This window comes from Chiloscyllium plagiosum, unplaced genomic scaffold (genome assembly GCF_037043375.1).
Source record: "Chiloscyllium plagiosum isolate Xiang-an unplaced genomic scaffold, Cpla_swu_hap1 HiC_scaffold_24, whole genome shotgun sequence".
NCBI classification, from domain to species: domain Eukaryota; kingdom Metazoa; phylum Chordata; class Chondrichthyes; order Orectolobiformes; family Hemiscylliidae; genus Chiloscyllium; species Chiloscyllium plagiosum.
This window is the reverse complement of record NW_028270162.1, coordinates 34723662-34749757: the sequence shown is the minus strand read 5'-3', so window position 1 is coordinate 34749757 and position 26096 is coordinate 34723662. Positions and strand designations below refer to the sequence as shown.

The 26096-nt window shown below is 40.6% G+C and overlaps 1 protein-coding gene across 2 annotated transcripts in view; it reads left to right on the top strand.

Annotated features, from left to right (window-relative positions):
* The window catches only part of LOC122562703 (transmembrane protein 132D-like), a 1133444-nt gene that overhangs the window by 294076 nt on the left and 813272 nt on the right, over window positions 1-26096 (top strand). For both annotated transcript variants that reach the window (XM_088000065.1, XM_043715795.2), the window contains exon 2: window positions 18058-18955. In XM_088000065.1, coding sequence (XP_087856191.1) covers window positions 18075-18955 — 881 coding nt within the window. In that variant the 5' untranslated portion in view covers window positions 18058-18074. The remainder of the gene's footprint in view (window positions 1-18057; window positions 18956-26096) is intronic.

The window sequence follows — 26096 nt, the reverse complement described above, 5'->3', positions numbered from 1 at the left end:
GCTTTTCCTTACCACCTGTCTTCAATAGTGGCACCGCATGAGCCAACCTCCAGTCTCTGGCACCTCATCTGTGGCTATTGATGATACAAATCTGTGAATGTGAATAATGGACAAAATTGGATTTAGGTGCTACATGATGCCTGTTTTTCATGAACAATGTTATAATTCTATATGGACCCCATGTCGAATAGGGCATCCTGTTCTGTGCAGGAAGGGCAAATTAGCCTTGGATTGGGTGTCACATTATTCTGCCTAAGTGCCGAAAGGGTTAAAGTTTGTGGACATGTCACATAGATCAGGCTTGTATAGAAGATTCAGGGGTGATTTCATTGAGTTGTTGACGGGAGGTGATCGGGTATACAGGGAAAATTGATCCCCTCTGATGGAATCCATAACAAAGGTATGTAACCTTAAAATTAAAGCTAGAGCATTCAAGGGTGATGTGAAAAAGTGCTTTAACCAGAGAACAGTGGAAATCTGGAAACCTGTCCTTGAAAATGCTGTTGAGCCTGCATCAATTGAAAATATTAAAACTGACATGAATAGGTTCTTTTGGTTAAATAAGAGGATTAAGTTCAATAGAATCAGGGCAGGGTAATGGAAATCAAAACGAAATTTTTACCAAATAAATGTTCGTAATGTGAGCGATAATCTACATTTCCTGTTCCTTTTTTCTTTAGAATGAGAGCATAACATTTTCTGTTGAGTGCAATCCTGGCATGAAGGAGAACTGGTGCTGTGGCATTACTTCTCCTTGGCTTCAAAAAGATATCAGCAAATGTTGAAGTCCCAAATCACCTTTGTCGATGTACTGTTCTAGTTTTATGATATTTCTAGTTATATTAAATTTTCTAATCTGTTTCAAAAAATAGTAGCATTATTGTAGCGTAATGTGCAAATTCACGATCAGGAGTGATTGAGCATCTATCATTAAGGTTCCAATTGTTGATGGCTCTGTCTGCAAGTTGAAGAAAGCTATTGGCTTGTAGGCTTGCTGTTTTAACCTTTTAACATATTGCACCTAAAATTGTAGCAAGGACGTGGGATCTAAAATTTACAAAGAATAAAATATTATCGATTTGATGGAACATTACTAATTCAAAATTACTTAAATGGTTTGGGAGTTACAAGTCATTTGTTGACACTACAAATTAACCGTACTTCAGAATTCTCATATTTCTTTTCTGGATTGTGGAATCCCACTGGGGCAAGCTCCCATGCTTACACCAGTTTTGGTTTCTCATATCTATGGTACAGTACAGGCACCTTTCAACCTGTCTAAATTCATTTCTTGTACTACTGCCAAGTGGATGAAAGCTATAAAAAGAAATTAATGCACAATGTGAAAAATAGCAAACAAAGAATTTACGCTTTGTAAATCTAAGGCTGATGAAAGGGCTAATTACTAAATTAACACATTGAATATGATGGAATGCCAAAAAAGCAAATATAGTTAACAAGTCTTATTTTAAATTTATTCTTGGGATGCTCAGCCCACTTATAGATGATCAAAAAAAAGTTTTGTTTTAATTGTGATCCAGTGGAAGCATGCTAATATTTGAGTTAGATGTTGCAGGTGCCAAATCTAGTCTGAGGGTCCAATCCATTACTGATGGAGTGCTGCACTGTCAGAGGGATAACCATTCAGTTACGATATTAAGCTCGGCTGGATATAAAAGATTACGTGGTACTATGTGAGGAAGAGCAGTTTTCTCAGTGTCTTGGATTGTATTTACATTCCTTTTTTTATAACGACAGCTGGCTTCAAAATTTAATGAAGTCTGGAAATAGGCGTGAGGATTGTGAAATGCAATTAATTTGTGCCCATTCCCTCTGATGTGGAGAGTTTGCAAACATTGTGCTACATGCTTATTATTGTGATTAAAGCGTGCAACTGGGGATAGGGATGGCTGACTGGTTGAGTACATGTGTGCATGGAGTACACAGCTGTGAAAAGCAAGTAATACATAAAGTTAGAGTTCAGAAGAAGAATTGTACTGCACTCAAAACATTAACTCTGTTTCTCTCTCCACGGATGCTGCCAGACTTGCTGAGTTTCTCCACCACTTTCTGTTTTTATTTCAGGTTTTCAGCATCTATAATCTTTTGCTTTTATTACTTAAAGCTAACCTGCATCTCTTAAAGGGAACTTGTATTTTGACTTGATCAAGTGCTGGGAAGAAGAAGTTTCACTCGCCTCACACACTTCTCTGTTCTTTACTCCCCTTCATAAACTAACCAACATTCTCTCGCAAAAGTGGCTGATAACTAACAATAGTAACTTGGCTCACACCTCATACACTGAGCATCACTGCAAACCTCATATCCACACCTCTCAGCTTCGCCCAATCACATTGCACCATACTGACTGACACATGTTCACAGGAAAACCTGGTGCATAACCAGAAGTAGCAGCACCTAACCAGCAGGGAAACAGCACTGCTACATTTGACCTGATTCCAGCAGCAGAGATAGTAGTGAGGTCATGACTGAAACAGTGCCCAGTCGATGGGCTGAAGGGATTGAGGATGACAGCAACATCATATCTAATCCGCCCCACTGATTTACAAACTCCGATGGTCTAAGTGTGCATTTTATGCTTCCCATATTAGAAAACCACCTCAGTTTAAACTTCATCAACAAGAACTCATGTTACTTAGACAGAAATCTACAGTGTCTGTAGGTTACATGTGAATAAATGCAGAGAAAAATTGCATCGTTTGAGATTTTAGATGGAGAGCTTGTCCATGTGATTGCATCCACTCCAATGTTAGCTTTTCAGAAAGATTATCGTGACAAGCTGAGAACTTGCAGCATGGAGAATTGCTGAAGGATCAACTAATGCTCGAAAAAGTCCTCACAGGTTGATGAAGGTTGAAAAAGTCCTCACAGGTTTGATCTTGGTTGATTCAATAGTAGAACGGGCAAAAATAGCAAGACATGTCGAATGTGTGTCTTCTGCATGCACCGAGGAGTGCACAGTTTTCGTGAATCTATGAAGGCTTGTGGCTAAGAATTTTTAGATTACTTACAGTGTGAAAACAGGCCCTTCGGCCCAACAAGTCCACATCGACCCGCTGAAGCGCAACCCACCCAGACCAATTCCCCTAACACTACGGGCAATTTAGCATGGCCAATTCACCTAACCTGCACATTTTTGGATTGCAGGAGGAAACCTACACAGAGGGAATGTGCGAACTCCACACAGAGAGTCGCCTGAGGCAGGAATTGAACCCGGGTCTCTGGCGCTGTGAGGTAGCAGTGCTAACCACTGTGCCACCACACCAGAGCAAAATCTGATACAGCTACAAGGAGCCATGTATCAACCCAAAGAAACTGCACACAAGCAGTATCTCCAGGTTACAAAATGGCCATCTGATATCTGACACATGAAGCAAACAGCAATCATTGATCATTGTGCACAATGAGACAGTGGTGAACACATGTTTCACAGTCATTCTTGTTGAAAACATGAACATGATTTCACCATCTGAAGTGTTTATAAAAGTTGACATGAGCTGTCTTCAGAAAATTTGTAACTGTTAAGATTGATGTAGGGATGAGTACCAATATACTATTCGTATGATTCCAACAATCCTGTGCCCACAGACAAGATAATCTACAAAACTCAAACTTTCAACATACAATAGTTCACCAACCCCATGTGTAGAATGGAACTTGTAAAATTCTGCCTCGATGTCACAGATGTTCTACATCATCAGCATTGCAGGTTTACCAGTATGGAAGCAGTCAAATATCACAGATACAGCCGTACCTGCAGCAGACTGCTCAAGAAACACTTCCTGAAGTGAATATGAAAGAAAAAATGGAGTACTTCACTTCCTTCTGGTTAGTGGAATGAAAATCTCAGCTTCCAGATGTGGAGAGAGAAAAATGAAACCTCAAGAAGAAACGGATTGAAAAACTAGATTACTCCCAGGGACGAGAGAATTGCCAATGTGACACCATTGTTTAGGAAAGGCTCATCTAGGAAACTACAGACCTGTCAGCTTGATAACAATGATGGGAAATCTGATAGAGGCCAAAATACATGATAAGGTAAATATACACCTGGAGGAAAATAAGTTAATATTTGACAATCAACATGGGCTTTGTCAAGGACAGGTCAAGTCTAACAAATTTGATTGAGTTCTTTGACAAGGTGACACTTGCAGTAGATGAGGTTAGTGCTGTGCATGTTGTATATTTGGACTTTCAGACATTTGATATCATGCCACATGGCAGGTTGGTTAGTAAATTAGATATGTTTAGGATTATGGGCCATTAGCAGCATTGGATTGAAAGTTGGTTAAAGATAGGTATAGTAGAAAAAGTAAGTATAGCTGGAGATTGGAGATGAATTCAAAGCAATGATCTTGCTGCATGCAATTTGATTGCTGTGCTCTCTACATTACAGCGGTGACTAGACTTCTAATGCACTCCACTGCCTGTAAATTGCTGTGAAACATCCCAAAGTTATGAAAAATGCGATGTAAACTTTCAAGTCTTTGTTTTTTTTTAGAAAATAGGAAGCAGAGTATTAAAGATACCAAATAAACTATCTCTATGTATATCGATTCTGGACAAGAAAAATAAATATAATCACAACACTACTGTAATGCATATCTGCAAATGTGTAGAATACCAGATAGGAAAACATCTACTGATCCATCTGGCTTGCCCATATAATTATAATGATTAATGCCTCGGACTACGCTCTCATCTATTTGCAATCATTTCTGGTAGGGGTGACAAACCCAAAGCAATTATGGAAAAAAATGCCTGATCAAATCTGGATCATCCTGACTCTTGTTACCATTGCAAGGTAGTAATGAAATTACTCCTTGAATGAGGTAATCTCTGGTCTTGTAATATTCAATATAGTACATCAAGTCTTATGGATAAGAGCTGACTTTCAAGCCATTGTCGCTCATCCCTTTTGTACATTTAATATCTTGTACATTCAATTAACTATTCATCATGCTTTTATGTAAAATAAGTATTCTAAGCATCTGTCCTTAATTTGGTTTTCTCTATTTTCTCTTGATGTCTTTTGATTCCAACTTCTGTAACATCAAATAATTTGCATCACCTACCCAAGTAGAATACTTTCTGAACCAGTTTTTTTCCTAGAGCCTATTAGATTCTCCCATCTGTCTTCCAAGTTCAGTCTCTCTGATACTCAATCATAGTGCTCTCTTCTCTATCATTACTAATCAAAATGTATATATTTGTGACACAAGGGTCAAAACTGAAAACAGGATATTTTTTCCATCAACATTTTACTCACCTCGAAGCATCTCTTAGTGGTGTTAATTGTTCAGTGCAATGCAATTCCACAAATGCCAACAGCCCTCCAGTCCTGCAGCTGAAGTGGCCCCTATTCACATGTTTGCCTTGATAGTGGTGTCAGCAGAACATTGCAACATAGATTCGGGTCACAGCTGAGCTGCAACATTCCCACATGCACATACTTCCAACGCAGGTTGTTGGATGGTGACCGGGTTTAGGACCCCTAGGCAACTGCTTTCATTTTAGTCCAGGAGTTCTAAGAGAGATGTTAGCATCCCTAATTAGATTAGATTAGATTAGATTAGATTACAGTGTAGAAACAGGCCCTTCGGCCCAACAAGTCCACACCAACCCGCCGAAGCGAAACCCACCCATACCCCGACATTTACCCCTTACCTAACACTAGGGGCAATTTAGCATGGCCAATTCACCTGACCCTGCACATCTTTTTGGACTGTGGGAGGAAACCGGAGCACCCGGAGGAAACCCACGCAGACACGGGGAGAAACTCCACACAGTCAGTCGCCTGAGGCGGGAATTGAACCCGGGTCTCAGGCGCTGTGAGGCAGCAGTGCTAACCACTGTGCCACCGTGCCGCCCACATTCATTCACTTCATATCACCTGTCTCAAAGTGGCCAGTGATTGAACCTAGGATGGTTTGTATGGTTCAACTACCTCCTGAATAAACCATGAAGGCCGTTGTAAAACCATCCTCTTTTTTATTATTTGTAAATTACTTCATCAAATATACTTTGACAATGAAAATGGCTTATCAAAATCAAACTCAGGTTCCTTCTAAATCTCCCAGTGCCAATTCTTCCTCACTTAGTTTGCTAGTGTCCTGCAATTTGTGTTAAGCTCAAAAATAAACAGTGCTAAATTTACTTTGCCACGCACCTTCCCAATTGTCACTTCCTTTGGCCATTTTTTTCAAACTTACCACTTTCCTGATTTTTTTGTTCCATAATGAATTCACCCAAATATCCTTTGGATTTATTGATCAGATCATGTTGTTTAGAATAGAAACAATAGGGGTCAGCCACTCAACTCTTGCACTGGGCTCATCCTCCCAATAATCCAATGGTGTAGCCTGTCTTCAGTGTGAACATACTCCAATAATTATTGAGTCCATTTTATGACTTCTCAAAGATATCTATGAAAAGAATTCTGTTTAAAGTATATTATCCTCCTCCCTGCACTTTATCTCTGTGCGGCTCACCAACCTCAGGAAGAAGTAAAACTGCCTGCTGCTTAGATGATTGACAAAGTTAAAAATCACACAATGCCAGGTTACAGTCCAACAGTTATTTGGACCTTGGATGATTGACCTTCTGGGTCTATTCTTCCTGATATGAATGTTCCTGCATTTCAGCTGACTGTGGTGCATGAGCTGGTATTTCTCAATCTCATTATCTCTGTCAGCTATTGATGGTTGCTTGGCTGCAGCTATCAAATTGACACTTTTCTTTGAAGACTCCACTTGAGTAGTACTTCAGCAAACATGTGTATTGGAAGCATTCTACAGCGAGAGCCTGTTGCCTTCAAACATGAATTTCTGCTTCTAAGTAAAACATTTCTTTCAAATCTACCCATCAAAACTTGCTTCACAAAAAGGTTGTTTTAATTAGTGTAATTATATCATAGTTCATCATTGCAAATGTTTTGTATTTGTTGCATGCTTTTAGCATAAGAGCAACATATTATATTAATTGCCAAAGACCACTGAACTGAACTAGATTGACAGTTTTGAGAACATCCCACTGCTGAAGAAGGAAATATGATTTCTCTGGAGGTGGGTGGAATTGGTGATAGTGGCTCAGACATTTCTTAGCACATATATTTTATAATTAAGGTAAAATCATGATCAATCTTAAATGATTGGGATGTCAGCATAAGAGGTACAGTTAGTAAGTTTGCAGATGACACCAAAATTGGAGGTGCAGTGGACAGTGAAAAGGTTATCTCAGATTACAATAGGATCTTGATCAGATGGCCAGTGGGCTGAGGAGTGGCAGATGGAGTTTAATTTAAATAAATGCTGCCTAGCTTTGTGTCATTGGCAAACTTCACAACAATGCCCTCAGTCCATCTAGGTCATTAGCCAAGCAGTGTGGAGGTAGGAAGTGGAACAATTGGCGACAGAATAGAAAGATTTGGAGATGCCAGTGTTAGACTGAGGTGTTCAAAGTTAAAAATCACACAACACCAGGTTATAGTCCAATAGGTTTAATTGGAAGAACTAGCTTTTTGGAGCGCTCCGAAAGCTCGTGCATCCAATTAAACGTGTTGGCCTATAACCTGGTGTTGTGTTATTTTTAACTAGAATAGAAAGAGTTTGCATCTGTTACCTCACAAGAAATAAATGTTTTTTGTTATTTTTGTCCACAAAACATTTTAAAAAAATTTATTCATTCTTTTGTGGAATGTGGGCATCGTTGGCACACCAACATTTATGGCCAGTCCCTAGTCACATTGTCATTATTTGTCACACTGTTAATACTTAGCACTGAAAGTATTCATTAGGAACAGCCAAGAAAGATCTGATGTTTTTCATAAGCTGTAGAAGTTTGAATGGAATGGAACAACAAAGTTAACATATCCACTGGGGGAAGGCACATGTCTGCCAGTTATTCTTTTCTACATCTGTCACTTAAAATATATTGTGTATGGAGGGATTTGGTCAATATGATAAACAAAAGTAGATGCAAACCATATTCTGATGTTTGGTTTGAACAGTTAGACTCCAATTTGTGCAAAGCAATGTATATTGATCCTAACATTCTGCTATAAATTCCAAAAGAGTTTTCTCAGAGATGGTGGGAGACAAACATGACTGTATGAATCATTAAACATATTCAGCATTGGGCCTGACAGTATACTTATAAATTCCTTATAGAATTCACTGGGAAGTCCATCAGGACTGGGCGCCTTTCCACTCTGAAGCTGCCTCACAGCTTCCTGCACTTCTTGCTCTGATAATGGGGCATTGAGAAAGGACTGTTGTTCGGGAGTCACACCCGGAAGCTTCAGGTCTCTAAAAAAGGATTCCATTTTGGCCTGCCCCTCCTCGCAATTCTCAGACTGATATAACTTAGAGTAGAATCTCTGGAATGCCACATTAATCTTTTTAGAATCACATGTTAGGTTCCCAGACCCTTCCCTAATCGCTGTAATGGTTTGTGGGGCACTTCTCTTTCTGGCAAGGTATGCTAAGTATTTGCCTGGCTTGTCACCATGCTTGTATGGTGGGGGTAAAAGAGGGGGAGGTGTAACATTGCTTGTCAAAGATAGTATTACAGCGGTGGAAAGGTCGATGGTTGAAGACTCGCCATCTGAGGTAGTTTGGGCTGAGGTTAGGAATAGGAAAGGTGAGCTCACCCTGTTAGGAGTCTTTTACAGACCTCCTAGTAGTCCTAGAATCGTAGAAGAAAGGATTGCGAGGATGATTCGAGAGAAGAGTGAAAGTAATTGGGTGGTTGTTATGGGGGACTTTAACTTTCCTGATATTGATTGGGAAAGCTATAGCTCAAGTTCGTTAGATGGGTCAGTGTTTGTCCAATGTGTGCAGGAGGGTTTCCTGACACAATATGTAGATAGGCCAACAAGAGGTGAGGCCATACTGGATTTGGTTCTGGGTAACGAACCAGGCCAGGTGTTAGAATTAGAGGTAGGTGAGCATTTTGGGGACAGTGACCACAATTCGGTGACTTTTACTCTAGTGATGGAGAGGGATAAGTGTGCACTACAGGGCAAGAGTTATAGCTGGGGGCAGGGAAATTATGATGCGGTGAGGCATGACTTAGGATGTGTAGCTTGGAAAAGTAAGCTTCAAGGCAAGGGCGTAATTGATATGTGGAGCTTGTTCAAGGAGCAACTATTGAGTGTCCTTGATAAGTATGTACCTGTCAGGCAGGGAGGAAAGGGTCGTGTGAGGTAGCCGTGGTTTAATAAGGAATTGGAATCCCTTGTTAAATGGAAGAGGGCGGCCTATGTAAAGATGAGGCGTGAAGGTTCAATTGGGGCGATTGAGAGTTATAAGGTAGCCAGGAAGGACCTGAAGAGAGAGCTAAGAGCAGCAAGGAGGGGACATGAAAGGTCCTTAGTTGGTAGGATTAGGGAAAACCCTAAGGCTTTCTATAGATATGTCAGGAATAAAAGAATGACTAGGGTAGGAATAGTCCAGTCAAGGATAGTAGTGGGAAGTTGCGTGTGGAGGCTGAAGAGATTGGGGAGACACTGAATGAATACTTTTCGTCAGTATTCACTCAGGAACAGGACATTGTTGTCGAAGTGAATGCTGAGTCACAATTAAGTAGAATGGATGGCTTTGAGGTATGTAGAGAAGAGGTGTTGGAAATTCTGGAAAGGGTGAAAATAGATAAGTCCCTTGGGCCTGATGGCATTTATCCTAGGATTCTCTGGGAAGCAAGGGAGGAGATTGCAGAGCCATTGGCCTTGATTTTTATGTCCTCGTTGTCTACAGGAGTAGTGCCAGAAGATTGGAGGCTAGCAAATATGGTTCCCTTGTTCAAGAAGGGGAGTAGGGATAACCCTAGTAACTATAGGCCGGTGAGTCTCACTTCTGTTGTGGGCAAAGTCTTAGAGAGAATTGTAAGGGATAGGATTTATGAACATCTAGATAGGAATAATATGATCAAGGATAGTCAGCATGGTTTTGTGAAGGGCAGGTCGTGCCTCACAAACCTTATTGAATTCTTTGAGAAGGTGACTAAGGAGGTGGACGAGGGTAAAGCGGTAGATGTGGTGTATATGGATTTTAGTAAGGCGTTTGATAAGGTTCCCCATGGTAGACTACTGCAAAAAATACGGAGGTATGGCATTGAGGGTGAGTTGGAGGTTTGGATTAGGAGTTGGCTGGCTGGTAGAAGACAGAGGGTAGTAGTTGATGGCAAAGGTTCATCTTGGACTGCCGTCACTAGCGGTCTTCCGCAAGGATCTGTTTTGGGACCATTGCTGTTTGTCATTTTTATAAATGACCTGGAGGAGGGGTTAGAAGGTTGGGTGAGCAAGTTTGCGGATGATACAAAAGTCGGAGGAGTTGTAGACAGTGAGGAAGGATGTGGCAGGTTACAGCGGGATATAGATAAGCTGCAGAACTGGGCAGAAAGGTGGCAAATGGAGTTCAATGTAGCTAAGTGTGAGGTGATTCACTTTGGTAAGAGTAACAAAAAGACGGGGTACTGGGCTAATGGTCGGATACTTGGTAGTGTGGATGAGCAGAGGGATCTTGGTGTCCATGTACACAGATCTTTGAAAGTTGCCACCCAGGTAAATAGTGCGGTGAAGAAGGCATATGGCATACTGGCTTTTATTGGTAGAGGAATTGAGTTCCAGAGTCCTGAGGTCATGTTGCAGTTGTATAAGACTCTGGTGCGGCCACATCTGGAGTATTGTGTGCAGTTTTGGTCGCCATACTATAGGAAGGATGTGGAGGCACTGGAACGGGTGCAGATGAGGTTTACCAGGATGTTGCCTGGTATGGTAGGAAGATCATATGAGGAAAGGCTGAGGCACTTGGGGTTGTTTTCATTGGAGAAAAGAAGATTTAGGGGTGACTTGATAGAGGTGTACAAGATGATTAGGGGTTTAGATAGGGTTGACAGTGAGAATCTTTTTCCACATATGGAGTCAGCTATTACAAGGTGGCATAGCTTTAAATTAAGGGGGAGGGGGGGGGGGTAGGTATAGGACAGATGTTAGGGGTAGGTTCTTTACTCAGCGAGTCGTGAGTTCATGGAATTCCCTGCCAGTAGCAGCGGTGGACTCTCCCTCATTATGGGCATTTAAACGGGCATTGGATAGGCATATGGAGGATAGTGGGCTAGTGTAGGTTAGGTGGGCTTGGATCGGCGCAACATCAAGGGCCAAAGGGCCTGTACAGCGCTGTATTCTTCTATGTTCTATGTTCTATGTTCTCCTTTCTAAGACTCAAGAGTACCTTTTTCCTCTTAATTGGTGAGTGACTTCCCTTGATATTCCAGGTACACCATTTAATCAAATCATTAGCCAAAATCTTCTGCAATTACATTTAAATTCCAGAGAGGAGGAACCCGAACCATAAATTGCTGAGTCTTAGTGTTGCATGGTCCATCAAATATAAAAATTACATAAACTAAAACCACTATATTTAACAAACATACAAAATTATTAAAAATAAAAAACAATAAAAACCAGAAAACAAACCAGCATATAAAGCGCCAATAGCGCTGAGTAGGGGAACTCAACCCCTGCCCGGAGGGGGCAACTATCCATCCCGAACTGTCCATAAATAGGCATCTAACCATCTCAACCACCTTCACGTCTCCCAGCTAGAGCCACATCGCAAGCACAAGCTAAAAAGAATAAACACTCCATAGAATATCAATATGAATAAAAAAAACATTCTTTTATAAAAAAAAGGGGGAATAAACACCCCACCCATCCTTTGGTATGTCCTAACTTAGAAATTTAAAATGTACGTTTTAACCACCGCCAGACATAGTTTGAACCAAATTATTATCAATAGAAGAAAAAAAAGGGGAAAAACAAAGCTCCAATCGGATTTCCTACATTTCTTTTACAGAATGATAAACGCATACCCAAGCAACAATATTTATACATACTACAATTGTTTAACTTAGGTTAGTTTGTCGACAAAGTCTCTTGCCTTCTCCGATGTGTCAAAGAGATGCATGGATCCATCTAAGGTTATCCGAAACACTGCCGGATATCTCAGGGAGTACTGAATCCCAAGCTCCTTCAATCTTCTCTTGACACCATCATATGATTTTCGTTTCTGGATCACCATCGCTGAAAAGTCCTGAAAAATTGTGATCTTAGACCCCCCCCCCGTAAATTAGGGCCTTTGGATCCTTACCCTGGGGAGTCTGGAAGCCTCCATGACTCTCTTCTCATCCCGGTAATGATGAAACCGCACCAGGAACGAACGAGGGCATTGACCCAGACCCAACCTCCGTGCTGCAACCCGGTGAGCCCTCTTTATCTTCAATCCTCTCATGCCAGTCTCCAAGTCAAGGAATTTTGGAAGCCAATCTTCAACAAATTCCGCAGGCAGCTCACCTTCCTTACCCTCAGGCAGACCGATGATCCGAATGTTTTTTCTCCTGCCCCTGTTTTCAAGATCATCCACTTGGTCACGCAAATTACGAACCTGCGTCTTCAGGGCTTGAATCTCTTCCTTGAATGAACTGGCATTAGCTTCCACCACTGTGACCCTGTGCTCCACCTCATCCGTCCTCTTCTCCAGGTCTCCCAGCTGCTGCTCATGCTTCTGCAGCATGAGAGAGACTGGAGCCAGCTTCTCTTCAATCTGTTTCCCCACCATCTCGTGAGATTTTGAGAGCTGGTTCACCAGGTCCTGGAGAATAATCAGCTCCGAGGCTGCTGCAGGCTGAGCTGCAGGCCTGGCCTCAGATGCTCCTCCTCCCTTTTTAGGCATTTCTGGACAGCTGAAAATACAGGTAAGTCAATTTTTAAATGCTTCATGGGGCTCCACAATCTTTCCAATGCCCCAAGAAATCCTGATGACCTGGTTTGGGTGGGTTAAAGGACCGTCCTGCTCCTGCTGTGATGCGAAGCGCTGCAGTGTGATCTTCTCATTTTGCTGCCATCTTAGATCGCCCGGCAAACGCAATGTTAACATGCATTTTGAGCACTCGAATGCAAGAGCAGGGAATCTACTACTGAGGCTGTTTTGTACCCTATATCTAAGGAAGGGTGTGCTGGCCTTGGAGGCGGATTGAGAGAAGGTTCACAAGAATAATCCTGGAGACGAACGGCTTGTCATATGAAGAGCAGTTAAGGACTCTGGGTCTATATCCGGGTTTAAAAGAATGAGGGGTGATTCATTGAAACTTAGCAAATACCAAGAGGCCTGGACAGATTAGACGGGGGAATATGTTTCCACTAGTAGAAGAGACTATAAGACAGCCTCAGAATGAAGTGACAAGTCTTTAGAACTGAGATGAAGATGAATTTCTTCAGCCAAAGGGTGATGAATCTGTGGAACTCATTGCCACCGAAGGCTGTGGAAGCCACGACATTGAGTGCATTTAAGATAGAGATAGATAGGTTCTTCATCATTAAAGGGATCAAAGGTCACAAGGCGAAGCCAGGAGAATGGGATTGAGTAACATATCAGCCATGACTGAATGTAGGAGCAGAAATGATGGACTGAATGGTCTAAATCTACTGCTCCATCTTATGGTCTTAACAGTTTCATAAGAGATACAAATGTTTCAACACCAACTAAATGGAACCCAATGTTGTCAGTTCTAAAATCACTTGACTAAATAAAAAGAAACAAAATATTTAATCACACAAGATCAAACCGAAGGCAAATTCTAATTCTAAAAGCTTGTGAGCATGTTTCACGTGGACTGCAGCAGTTCAAGAATGCACTTCTCAAGGGTAAAGACAGATAGCTAATAGCCAGTGATGTCTACGTCCAACATGTGAATAAAAACAAAACTCAAATCTGGTATCAAGAAAGATGATCCAACAGTAACATCCTTTTTCAAATCAATTCTCCCAGGTTCAAGGGTCTATTGACTCAACACCAGCTGTGTGGAACAATGTTTTGTTGTCTGACACCAGACTCCTATAGCATCTGCTCGACTCAGAATTGAGGAGACACCGGGCGGACAACAGAAACACTTGAGATATTTTGATTCAACCTGCTCAGACAGGTTAGGACATACATCTAGAGCAGGCAGGAAATGAACCCAGGCCTCCCAACTCAAATTTCAGTACATTCAGCACAGAAGCACCTTAGAGATATCCTCAAAATATCCCTGAAGATGTTAGATGGGGCGACACAGTAGGTCAGTGGTTAGCACTTCTGCCTCACAGTGCCGGGACCCGGGTTCGATTCCCACCTCGGGTGACTGTATGGAGTTTGCACGTTGTCTGCGTGGGTTTCCTCTGGGTGCTCTGGTTTCCTCCCACAATCCAAAGATGTGCAGGTCAGATGAATTTGCTATTCTAAATTGTCCATAGTGTCAGGTGCATTAGTCAGAGGTAAATGTTGGGGAATTGGTCTGGGTGGGTTACTCTTTGGAGGGTCATTGTGGACTTGTTGGGCCAAATGGCCTGTCTCCACACTGTATGACATCTCGTCTAATATCCCTGTCAACTCATGTGGGTCTCTGGTTCCTGACTAACCTAATGGAGAAGATTATTTGGGAAGGTATCAAACACATTGAGATACTTTGTTGGGAATAGGCAGGCCCAAAGTCAAAACATTGGAAGTAATACACATCGCTTCAAACACTTCATTAACCCAAGCCTCCAACCTGCACTTTAAGACTCAAAGTCTGCAGATTGTAAATTAGACTCAACAGTCATCTCAAAAACCATTGAATTGGATTGAAGCAAGTCCTTGGTGTTCGTAATATATAAATTGATATGTAGAATTAGCATTTCATGTTATTTCAGGGAATTTTTGTGTCAGTTAGTGAACTAAGCTGAAGTATTTAAATGGTTGATGCGATGTGGTGATAATGAACCGGAACTTGGTGGAACAGGATGTTTTGCAGAATATGCCAGAAGTTAGACATTGTCCTTCAGCTCAACAGCTTTTATGCCATAACTTGATGCAAGTGTGAACTTAAAGTTATGAGCAAAGGCAATGGGACATTAAGTGAATCGACAAGACCCACTATGCATTTCCTTCACTGCTGTGATTTAACAATTCAGGAAGAAGCAGAGGAATAAGGGAGAAGAATCATGAATGAAGGCAAACCAAATGTTGAAAGGGAAATAAAGATAGGAAAAGAAAAGTCGAATGAAGAGATGAACAATGAAACAAATGAAAATAAAATTTAATTATTAAATTTGCTGCTCCTTGAATCTTTAACTATTTATACATTAATGTACTTGCCCTCTTAAGGTCAAGCCAAATATTTCTTCAGTAAGTTTAATGGGGCAATTGATGTGAAAATTTAGAAAATTCTTTAAAATAAGAAAGAAGTTAGGGATACCATGTTATTTGTGAAATGTGAATAGTTGAGTGGGGTGCATCAATTCTGGGTCAGCGATACTAGATTTGTAAATGATAGCACATCTCTCAATCCCTTTAGTTTGTCGGCCAATTTGCAGATTACTAATAACATGCCTCGTTAACCTACTATTGTTTTCTAAGAAATTTGGGCAGTTCTCTCTCCTGATTTAAAGCTGAAAATGTGAGATCATTTCATCGTATCGTTCTGAATGACAAATTAACAGTGTAAACAAGTCATAAGCCTAAACTGTATTTAGTTGCAATTGATTCAGATTAGTGGCATTTTCTTGGAATGGAAAATGGAGGTAATGCTTTCAGCTACATTTCTTAATTCCTATTAGTTGATAATGTCTGTACTTAATCAGATTATGAGATGAGCACAGTATATAGGTCTTTTTGAGTGGTTGACAGATATTTCAAAAGAACCACCCTTCCAACCTCTGTTCCTTCCACTGAGTAGATTAAATCAGCCATTTCAACAAAACGGTTTTACTTGACTGACAACATCATAGGTGACCAGAGTATTGCTTTTGTCCTGAGGTTTGTCGTCTGGATTAGGAGTCTACTGGGACTGATGTTGATCTTTGACAGAGACTCAAGTCCAGATCCTGCTTTATACTTTCTGAGGATTTATATTTGTGAAATGGCTATGAGAATACTCTGAGCTGTGACAGCTGAAAGATCTTTATGAGAATGTAATAGGAACAAACTGTGTAAAGCATAAAAAAACCAATTGCTTTTCATTTATCAGCTCACATGGGAACTCTAAACCTTATGTGACAAGCATTTTTAATAGGCAGTTCAATACCAATTACAGAGTTTGATGCGATAAAAGACCAAGCCCTGTCCTGGTCAGTTTTAGCTTGCCTGGTTGAATGACACTGTAGCGATTTAAAGAAAAAGATCTGGTTTCTTTTAGACCGGGATCAGGAAACCAAAATGGATTTGAAGTTGGGGTCGAGATTATCCTGTGTTTTGCTGCGGATTTTGGACCAGCTTAGAATGGTCGCCAACAGAAGGTTGTAAGGCCCATTGGCTGACTCCTGGTCAAAAACCTTACCATTTTGCTTCTCTATTGCTGGAGTTAGCTTGCAACTGCATCCTTAACCTGTCAGAGGCAGATATTAAATGGGTAAGTGGGGGTTCCTGTTTTTCCGCCACCCTGCTCCACACTGCCAAATGGCCACCAGCAGGAAACAAGCCTGTATCAAGCAAACTTCAGAGATCTGCTTGTCATAGGTCGAATGAGCTGAATAAATGGTTTATGAGTAAATGCTATTAAACTTTCTTTTTAAAGCAAAATATATGTTTTTAATCACTTTTTGTTAAAGTTTCTTTTTTTTTGTAATATCTCTGTTCACTTTTAAAGGACTTGTATTTATTTATGTCTGCCATATCCAAACCTCTCAGAGCTCGTAAGTTATTGTTGAAGTATTGTCACTGTTACTATGTGGGGAGAAGCAGTTCGTAGTTGTGCACTGGATGGTCCCACAGAGAGCTGTGAGATAAATGATGACTCGCTGACAATGAGCTCCCCCGCTCCCACCCTCCCCAAGGATCCCATTTGAAGATCATTCTGCTATTTTTAGTTAAGGCATTCCTCTACTTTGCTACATTACAACTGGTATCACCCTTTCTAAGTGAAATGTCGCTTTGAAGTTCCACCACACATATATGGCCTATCTTTGCAATGTAACAATTCTGTGATGCATTCCATTAGCCGCCATGGGCAATGGAAGGTTCCACAGTCATGGAAGATTAAAAATGCAAGTCTGCCCTTCTTGGCTTTAGACTGATTTGCAGAGGAACAACATCAGGTCATTCAGCCTCTTGAGTATGTTCTGCATTAAATAATATCATGGCTTTTCTGTACCTGAACTCATCTATCCCCTTAAAACAAAGCGGATACTGGAGATCTGAAACAAAAGCAGATATTGCAGCAGAAACTCAGCAGGTCTGGCAGTATCTGTGGAGAGAAAACAGAGTAACGTTTCGAGTCCATTCTGATGAAAGGTCACCAGACAGGAAACATTAACTTTGCTTTCCGTCCACAGATACTGCCAGACCTGCTGAGCTTCTCCAGCAATTTCTGTGTTCGTTTTTAACTCATCCACTTGGCTCGGCTTCATACACCTCAATGTGCTTGGCTAGTAAAAACCAATCTATCTTCGGTTTTAAATCAATTGAGCTAGCATCTGTTGCTTTTTGTAGGCGACAATCCTACATTTTGGACCAGTGCTAACATCAATGGCTTGGCTTAGAATTTACCCTGTCAATTTACTTCCACAATCCTGTAAACACTAATCATATCGTTGCAAGAAAGTGGAATCCTTTTTGGATAGTAAATCAAAATAAATTTCTAATTAGATGAGAGATGAGTATTTCCTAATAAATGGATAATCTTTCCATCACAGAATCACATCTGTTTGATCTTTTGCAGCCTGCTGCTTTTCTCTTTACAAGGCACCCTTATTGAAAGCTTCTGTAATGGAATAATGTTTTATTTACTCCAGAATCTTTCTTGAGTTGAATTGCATTTCACACCTATTGCAACATCTGACAGAAGAACTGTCAACTGTGCATTGAGTGCTAAATGATTGCACATCAACACTGTCATGTAGTCAAGGGGAAAAATCATGATAAGCAGCCCTGAATTAATCGTTGATGTAAAAATCTAAACTGTATGGTTTTGAGGAAATTGAGGAGCATTGTTAATAATTATGCATTTTCTTTTTATTCCCAGTTGTCGAGACCCGAACGATGATAGGAAATGTGGAAAGTGTGCAAAAATTTTCCTCTCTTCCAGTGTATCTGCCAGTGAATTACCGAATACATAAAGCTGGAAGTTCATTTTTTCTAAAAGAAGCCAACCAGGATATCATGCGTAACTCTAGTTTACAGTTCCGCGTGGAGCCGTTCTTTATACATGAAACCAAGACGCCCCCTGTAGTTAATGCCAGTTATGGACCTTACACTGTGGAACAAGTTGTCCCCAGAGCTCTCTTGCAGCCTTCCGATGCATTCAGCATGGTTGACAGATTCACCTTCAACTGGAAAATCAGAGCCAATATTATTGACGATAAAGTTTACTCCAATCGGCCAATTGTGCAGATTTTATTTTATATCACAGGTCGAGACTGGGATGATTACAGTGTGAATGAAAATCTGCCATGTATTCGGGTGTATGCTTTTCGAGAGACTAGGGAAGTTAGAAACACTTGCCGCCTGAAGGGAGACCTTGGCTTATGCATTGTGGAGCTGGAACTTCTGCCATCTTGGTTTAACCCTCCCACTGTGGTGCCTGGCCGTAAAAAGATAGTTGATCAATCCGAGGGGAATCCAGTGGAACTTTATTATATGGTGCAGGGTACCGATGAAGATGGGGACTGCAATGTAGAGGAATCACGGAAGGGTAATGCTATCCGACCAGGCCGTGATGATGTTGGTGAAATGCCCCATTCTCTCCAGCGCATTGGCAGCATCCGACTTCGCCAAGGGTCTGGGAACCCACAGCTTACAGAAATTAGGCTGGACAACAACATTGCCATCTCCGTTTTACAAAGACCCGTAAAACAAGGCGAAGTTGTCACTTTTCATGTGACTCTGGCTAGCAGCTCAACAGTGGACTTGTTCACACTGCGGTAGGTCTTACATTGATCATTGTGGGGCATTCCTCTAACATGAATTGTGTCAAAGGGACAGTAAATATGATGGCAGTATACTTAGGTGTGAAATGTGCACGAGGTATTTACACAGTATAGTTCATATTTCTCCTGAAATCTAAATAGTTTAATTGAAAGCTTTTTAAGTTTCTTTTTTTGGATTTGTTGGAAGAAAACACTTTTTATCTTTGCACAAGAAAGGGGGAGTTAATTGCAGAGTCAATTGAACTGTGTAACAATGCAGCCAACTGCATATGCTTTGCTGATCCTCAGCACCAATGTTTCTGACTTCACAGTTGAGATTGCCAATCTACTTGGGAGAGAGGGCAGGAGCAGAAGTTGGGTTGTGGAGGGAAGAAGTAATATGTGTGTTTCAGGATACTTTCCTAGTTATTGGTTCCCAACTTTGAATTTGAGTACAGATTACTGGTACTCAAAGTCTGGTCCATGGACCGATCCAAAATGTAAATGACAAATGTACAATGCCACAACCAAAAACATACTGGCAAACAGCATAGAGCCTTAAGTATGCTATTTATATATAGCATTACAAATAGACTGGATCACCATTGCCATCTCAAGTGTAAGTGTTTCTCTTATAATGCCTTTACCAACTTAGTTCTAACTCCTGCCAATCCTTGCCCCACCCACAACCTTTGCCCTTATATGCTTCATGCTAACACACCCAGTGTCCAAGATGGACAGATCTCAGGAACCATGTAAAAATCAAATAAAATAAAGTTCCAAGTTTCTATTACAAACAGCACAACATAGTAAAATGCATAATTATTCATGAAAGTATACTCAATACATTTGAATCCCTTCTAGTACTTAATCCCTTATAAAGGCAAATATTTATATGCGGAGTCCCACAACAAAAAAAAGCCAATCTTTTAATAACCTCTTGCAGCTGTCAATTAAACTGAGAAATTAAAGCCACCCAGAGTGGTAATGACAAGTTGTAGTAACACTTGAGAAGTGATATAGCTATAATGATTACATTAGTATTTCTAAGATTTTTTGAACATCACCCAAAATTGATAAAATAGATGTTTAACCCTCCCAGACATAGGCAGGCAGTTTTTTTTTTCAAAATTTAAAGAAGAGAGATTTTAACTAATTGACGGCTTAACAGTTCAACATTTCTCATCTGCTCTTCACCATAGCAGATTAAGGTAATTTCTGGAACAAAATTTAAATCTGCTTGTCCTGTTTAATGAGAATAACAGGCTCAATTGATTTCTAATTCACACCTTCATGCTTCACACATTATCCATTTTCCTCCCTGGGAAAAAAGTGTGCTGCTGAAAATTGGGCGGGACCTGGCCCAGCATTCTTGAAGATTGCCAACTTTGTAAAATATCACCTCATAATTCCAACAGAGTACCCATTTACCTTTTTGGTCCAGTAAAACATTGTGGAGAATCTATAAATTCATAAGATCAATTTGGCCTTTTAACTAAATTTTCGTATGCCCTTATGATAGCGTATGATGTTGTGAATTACATTGCAGTTTATTTGGGATACGTGGCAGCCATTTTAAAAACAGAAAGACTCCACAATCACTGCCAGTTTCGTTTCAGTTTTTGGTGGGGGAAGAAAATAACACTCTGATTTTTTTTTTGATTGTTTGAATAATCTGTAATTGCTGGTGGTGAACCATACAACAATGGTCAATTGTGGTGAGTAATGATCTGTTGTTGCACAGTGTAAAAATAAAGCACTCTTTGTTTTTTCCTTTTCACATCTTTTAACTTAATAGCTTGCCCTAAAACAAATGGAAAAGACATTTTTTTAAAAGAAAGCCTAAAGAAAATTGCTGTTAATGAATTGCATTAAGGTTGTCTGGTTGAGTGCTGCTTCAACAACATTCAAGAAGCTTGACAACGTCCAGACAAAGCAGCCCACTTGATGCACACCACATCCACAAGCATCCACTGTTCACACCAATGTTTAATCACAGCAGTGTGTACTATCTACAAGATGTACTGCAGAAATTCATCAAAGATCCTTTGACAGCACCTTCCAAATCCACAACCACTTCTATTTAGAAAGACAAGTGCACCAGATACATAGGACCATTACTACCTGCAATTCCTCTCCAAGACACTCACCATCCTGACTTGGGAATATATCGCCATTCCTTCACGGTGGCTGGGTCAAAATCCCAGAATCCCCTCCCTCAGGGCATTGTGGGTAAACCTACAGCAGGTGGATAGCAGCTGTTCAAGAAGCAGCTTATCTCCACCGTTCTCAACAGTAACCAGGGACATGAAATAAATGCAGGCTCAGCTAGTGACGCCCAAGTCCCATGAGAGAATAAAAAAAATGTCTTGAGTTTTCTGAGGATCAGTGATTAATAAATGGCAGCTTCCAACCATCAGAAACATACAGTGTAGGAGTAGGCCAGTCAGCCCTTCAACTTCTTTCTGCCATTCAATATGACCATGGCTGACCATCCAACCCAGTTACTGTTCCCGCTTTCTCTTGAAAACATTCAGTATTTGAGTCTCTATGGCTCTGTGTCACAGAGAATTCCACAGTCTCACCACTCTGGATGGAGAAATTTCTCCTCATCTCGGTTCCAAATGGCCTAGCCCATATCCTTTTCCTGAAGAAGGGTTACACAAAAAATGTTGACTTCTCCACCTCCTGGCTTGCTGTGTTCTTCCAGTCTCCTGCTTGTCTACCTGGGATTCCTGCATCTTCAATTTTTTTGTCTTGACCCTATATCCTTAGTCCATGATCCAGTGTCCGGATTCCACAGTCATTGGTCTTCTCTTCCTCCATTTGCCCTGTCTAGTCCTGTTAGAATTTTAAAGGTTTCTATGAAATTCTCCCTCATCTTTCTAAACTTCAGCCAACATTGTTCCCTCTAAGATAGCAAGTTAATGTGAGTGCACAGCAATCAGACAGACTGGCAAGGTAAAGTTAGGATTTTCACAAGCTCTCACATGACGCTATTTCAAGACGTGGCATGTTTAAATACAAGTACATCTGAAATCCTTGGGGGTCAGTTGTTTTTTGGAATTCAGAATTTTTTGGATTTCAGAATAAATGACATTTTCACAGTGAAATAAAAAAAATTCCCTAACAGCAGATGCACGTCTGAATAGGATGAGCGCTGAGACACAGTTGACGCCTGCCAGTGCTGGGCCACACCGTAACGTTACATCTGAGTGATGTGGTTCGGGTGGGTGTGGAGTTGGGTCACCTGGTTGCATGCCAAAATGGCGCTCCACACTCCACGAGAAAAAATTCAGATTTTGGAGCTTTTCGGATTTTGGAATTTTGGATTAGGGATTTTATACCTGTAGTTGGGCCATGCAAAGAAATGTTAGATGGATTGATGGTCACAACATGTCAATAAATCAGTGCTAATCCTTTATTCACTTCAAAGCAATTACAGGACAAGTTTATGTGAGTGTGAAACTTGGATTACTTCACTTTCATATGTCTGTGTTAAGTATCCCAGGATACTGTGGGACACAAGGGAAGAAATAGCTGGGGATTAACAGATTTCTTTGTTCCTCTTTGGCCTTAGCCGAGGTTCCAGAGGACTGGAGAAGACCAATGTTGCTTCCTTGTTTAAGAAGGGAGATAATCCAAGTACTTGCAGGCCAGTAAGACTGATGTCAGTAGTGGGGAAGCCTTTGGAGAAGATACTGAGAGACAAGATTTATTCACATTTAAAAGCAAATGGACTTGTTAGTGATAGGCAGCATGGATTTGTGCGGGGATGGTCATGTCTCACCAACTTAATTGAGTTTTTTGAGGAGGTGGCAAGAATGATTGATGAGGGAAAGACAGCGGATGGTGTCTACATGGACTTTGGTGAGGCATTTGATAGGCAGGCTGGTGCAGAAAGTGGAGTCACATGAGATCTAGTCACATGGCTAGATGAATACAGAACTGGCTTGGTCGTAGAAGATATGGTAACAGTGGAAGGGTGCTTTTTGCAAGAGAGATCAGTAACTAGAGGTGTACCGCAGGAGTCAATGCTGGCACTTTTGTTGTTTGTAGTTCATATGTAAATGATTGAGAGGAAAGCGTAGGTGGTCTGATTAGTGAGTTTGCAGATGACACCAAAATTGGCGGAGTTGCAGATAATGAGGAGGATTGTCAAAAGATACAGCAGGATATAGATAGATTGCACATTTGGTCGGAGAAATGACGGATGGAGTTGACAGACAAATGTGAGGTGATGCATCTTGGAAGATGAAATTCATGTGCGAATTATACAATAAACTGCAGAACCCTGAGAAGCATTGACACACAGAGAGATCTGAGCGTACAGGTCTGCAGATCCCTGAAAGTGGCAACACAGGTGAATAAGGTGGTCAAGAAAGTATACAGCACGCTTGTTTTCATTGTCTGGGGCATCGAACATAAAACTTGACAAGTTATGTTACAGCTGTATAAAACTTCAGTTCGGCCATATTTGGAATATTGCATGCAGTTCTGGTTGCCACACTACTCGAAGGACGTAGATGCTTTGAAGAGGGTGCAAAGAAGATTTACCAGGATGTTGCCTGGTCTAGAGGGTTTTAGTTATGAGGAGAGATTGGATAAATTGGGATTGTTTTCAATGGAAAGATGGAGGCTGAGAGGCGACCTGATAGAGGTCTATAAAATTATGAGAGACATAGATAGTGTAGATAGTCAGAGGGTTTTTCCCAGGGTGGAAAGGTCAGCTACTAGAGGGCACAGATTCAAGGTGAGAGGGGACAAGTTTAGGGGAGAAGTGTGGGGCAAATTCTTCACACAATGGGTGCTGGGTGCCTGAAAAGAACTGCCAGTGCAGGTGATGGAAGCAGGCACATTAGCAATATTTAAGTCATATCTTGGTAGATACATGAATGGGAGGTGAACAAAGGGATAGATACAGCGCTTGGGCAATAAGTAGCCTGTCCAAATGAGGATTAGAAATCAGCACAGGCTTGTTGGGCTGAAGGGGCTGTTCCTGTGCTGTATTGTATTGTATATAATTTATAACAAAATGGAATCAAGGTATCACCGAAATGTGAAGAAAGCCATATGTGATAAAAGCTGCCACTTTTATTTTGCACATTATTAATGCTTATCAATCATAATTAAGTGCCAATGCAGCCAAGTGAAAATCTCTGATGTAAATTAAGCAAACTTATCTTTTCATCTTATTTCCAAACCTTTACGATTCTCTTAAGCAGTGACAGAACAGCTCACGTAGTCAGTTAATACAGTCACACTGGAGAGACATCCTTGTGGTTGCAGTCAGTTTTGAAAGTTCCTTTGAGGAATATTGTTCAGAAGTCTTTTTTTAAATTTACATCTCTAACTTTTCTCAAGGGTGAACTTCTTAAATAAACAAACCTGTAATTGTAACTCTGCGAAGCTGACAGCTTACACTATTGTAACGTTGAATGTGTTTACATTTGACTTTTTCTGCTGATTTTGCTTTGAGTTCTGGAGTTTGCTACATTTTTATTTGTTTTTACCTTGAAATGTTTATCTTATACTTTTTAAATGAAATAGCTTGAAAAAGGTGGGAAAGGAGTGCATAGATCATGGACTTGGTTTAAAATAGGGAAAAGACAGAATGAGACATTTAGCAATTTTGACTTGTGAAAGTACCTTTCCAACGTTGTGTTACTTGTAGTGTGATTTTCTAAGATTGGTCAATAATTCGCAAACAGTAAAGATTGCTTCTTGGAGCCCACCATGTGCAAATGCTTTAGACCTGCCTCTCTTTGAGGCATAGTAGCTGGGAAGTAGTGTGTTTGGGTGTGGAGGTCTTGTAATGGTCAGTTTGGGGTGAATACTGTAGTATAGCTCCAGCCCAGAGACGCCGAAATAAAGGTATCAAGGCAAGAAGATCGTTCAGGAAAGATGTATATGGTTTGCAGAAGAAACTGTCAGAGAAGTCTGCAACATGCAGATCAATATGCCTTAAAATCCATGTATTTAGAATTTCCAACTAAGTTCTGAGCCAACTAGCATCATAAATGGCTTTCTAATACTGCTCCTGATTTGGAATAACTCATAGTTACAATTGTATGTATTATTGAGCTAAGACCTGTGAAATGTACTCCCCAAACTAATTGTTAGATACCAGAAAATCTGTGATGAGATTTTCCATATTAATTCTTATCGTAAGACCCTGAATGTTTCATTAGCAGTAAGGTTAAACAATTCTCATAAAAACCGAAAGAACTGCAGATTCAATAAATCAGAGATAAAAATAGAAATTGCTGGAAAAGCTCAGCAGGTCTGACAACTTCAGTGGAGAGAAATCAGAGTTAACTTTTTGGTCAAGTGACCCTTCCTCAGAACTATTCTATTCTATTTTAGTACTTGATTTTTATCCCAGGTAGGAAATTCTAAAACTTACAGGATCTCAAAATTGTATCATTCTGTGCATCTTCACAATTATAATGCAGTTCATTAAATAAAAGGTGTGACTGATTCACAAGCATGCTGCTGTTTTTACTGTTCAGTGTCACAGGCTGTGGTATTGTCCTCTTGATTAAATAACTGTTCTTATCTTGTAGTTCTAAGGTTTTTTTAAAACATTTTACCAGACAATTCAACCTTGAAGATTTGATAACTGAGCTTGCAGAAGTGAAGGGACTGAAATCCCAGAATAATACATGAGAAAACTCTTAGAAGTAACTGGAGGCATTTTATGCTGTGGTTTTAAGGTTTTATAGAGGCTTTGAAACCTTCTTAGCTTCAGTTCAGTGGTGTGATAATCTGCCTGGCATCAGCTAAATCCCAAAGGTTAGATGCAGTTGGCCGTGTTAAACAGCCTAAGGATCTCCTTCCCATGCAAGGCCCAGACACCTGATTCATCTAATTCAGAAAAAGAACAGGACGACATTGATTAGTTTGCTGCTGCCTAATCCCTTAAAGCAAAGTAACTGCCTTTGGTCACAGCCGTTCCATATTTAGGACCGTAACACACACAAATAGTTTTTACTGTTCAGTTGTGTCAGCACATAGGCTGAAATGAATGTAGTGTCTTTTTGAACCTCAAGTTGCCTTGCTCACTCACATTAGTGATCAGTGTGTAAGCCACACAATGTAACATCAGAAACAATGAGCTGAATTTTACTAAAAATTGGCTGTGTCCATTTCAGGA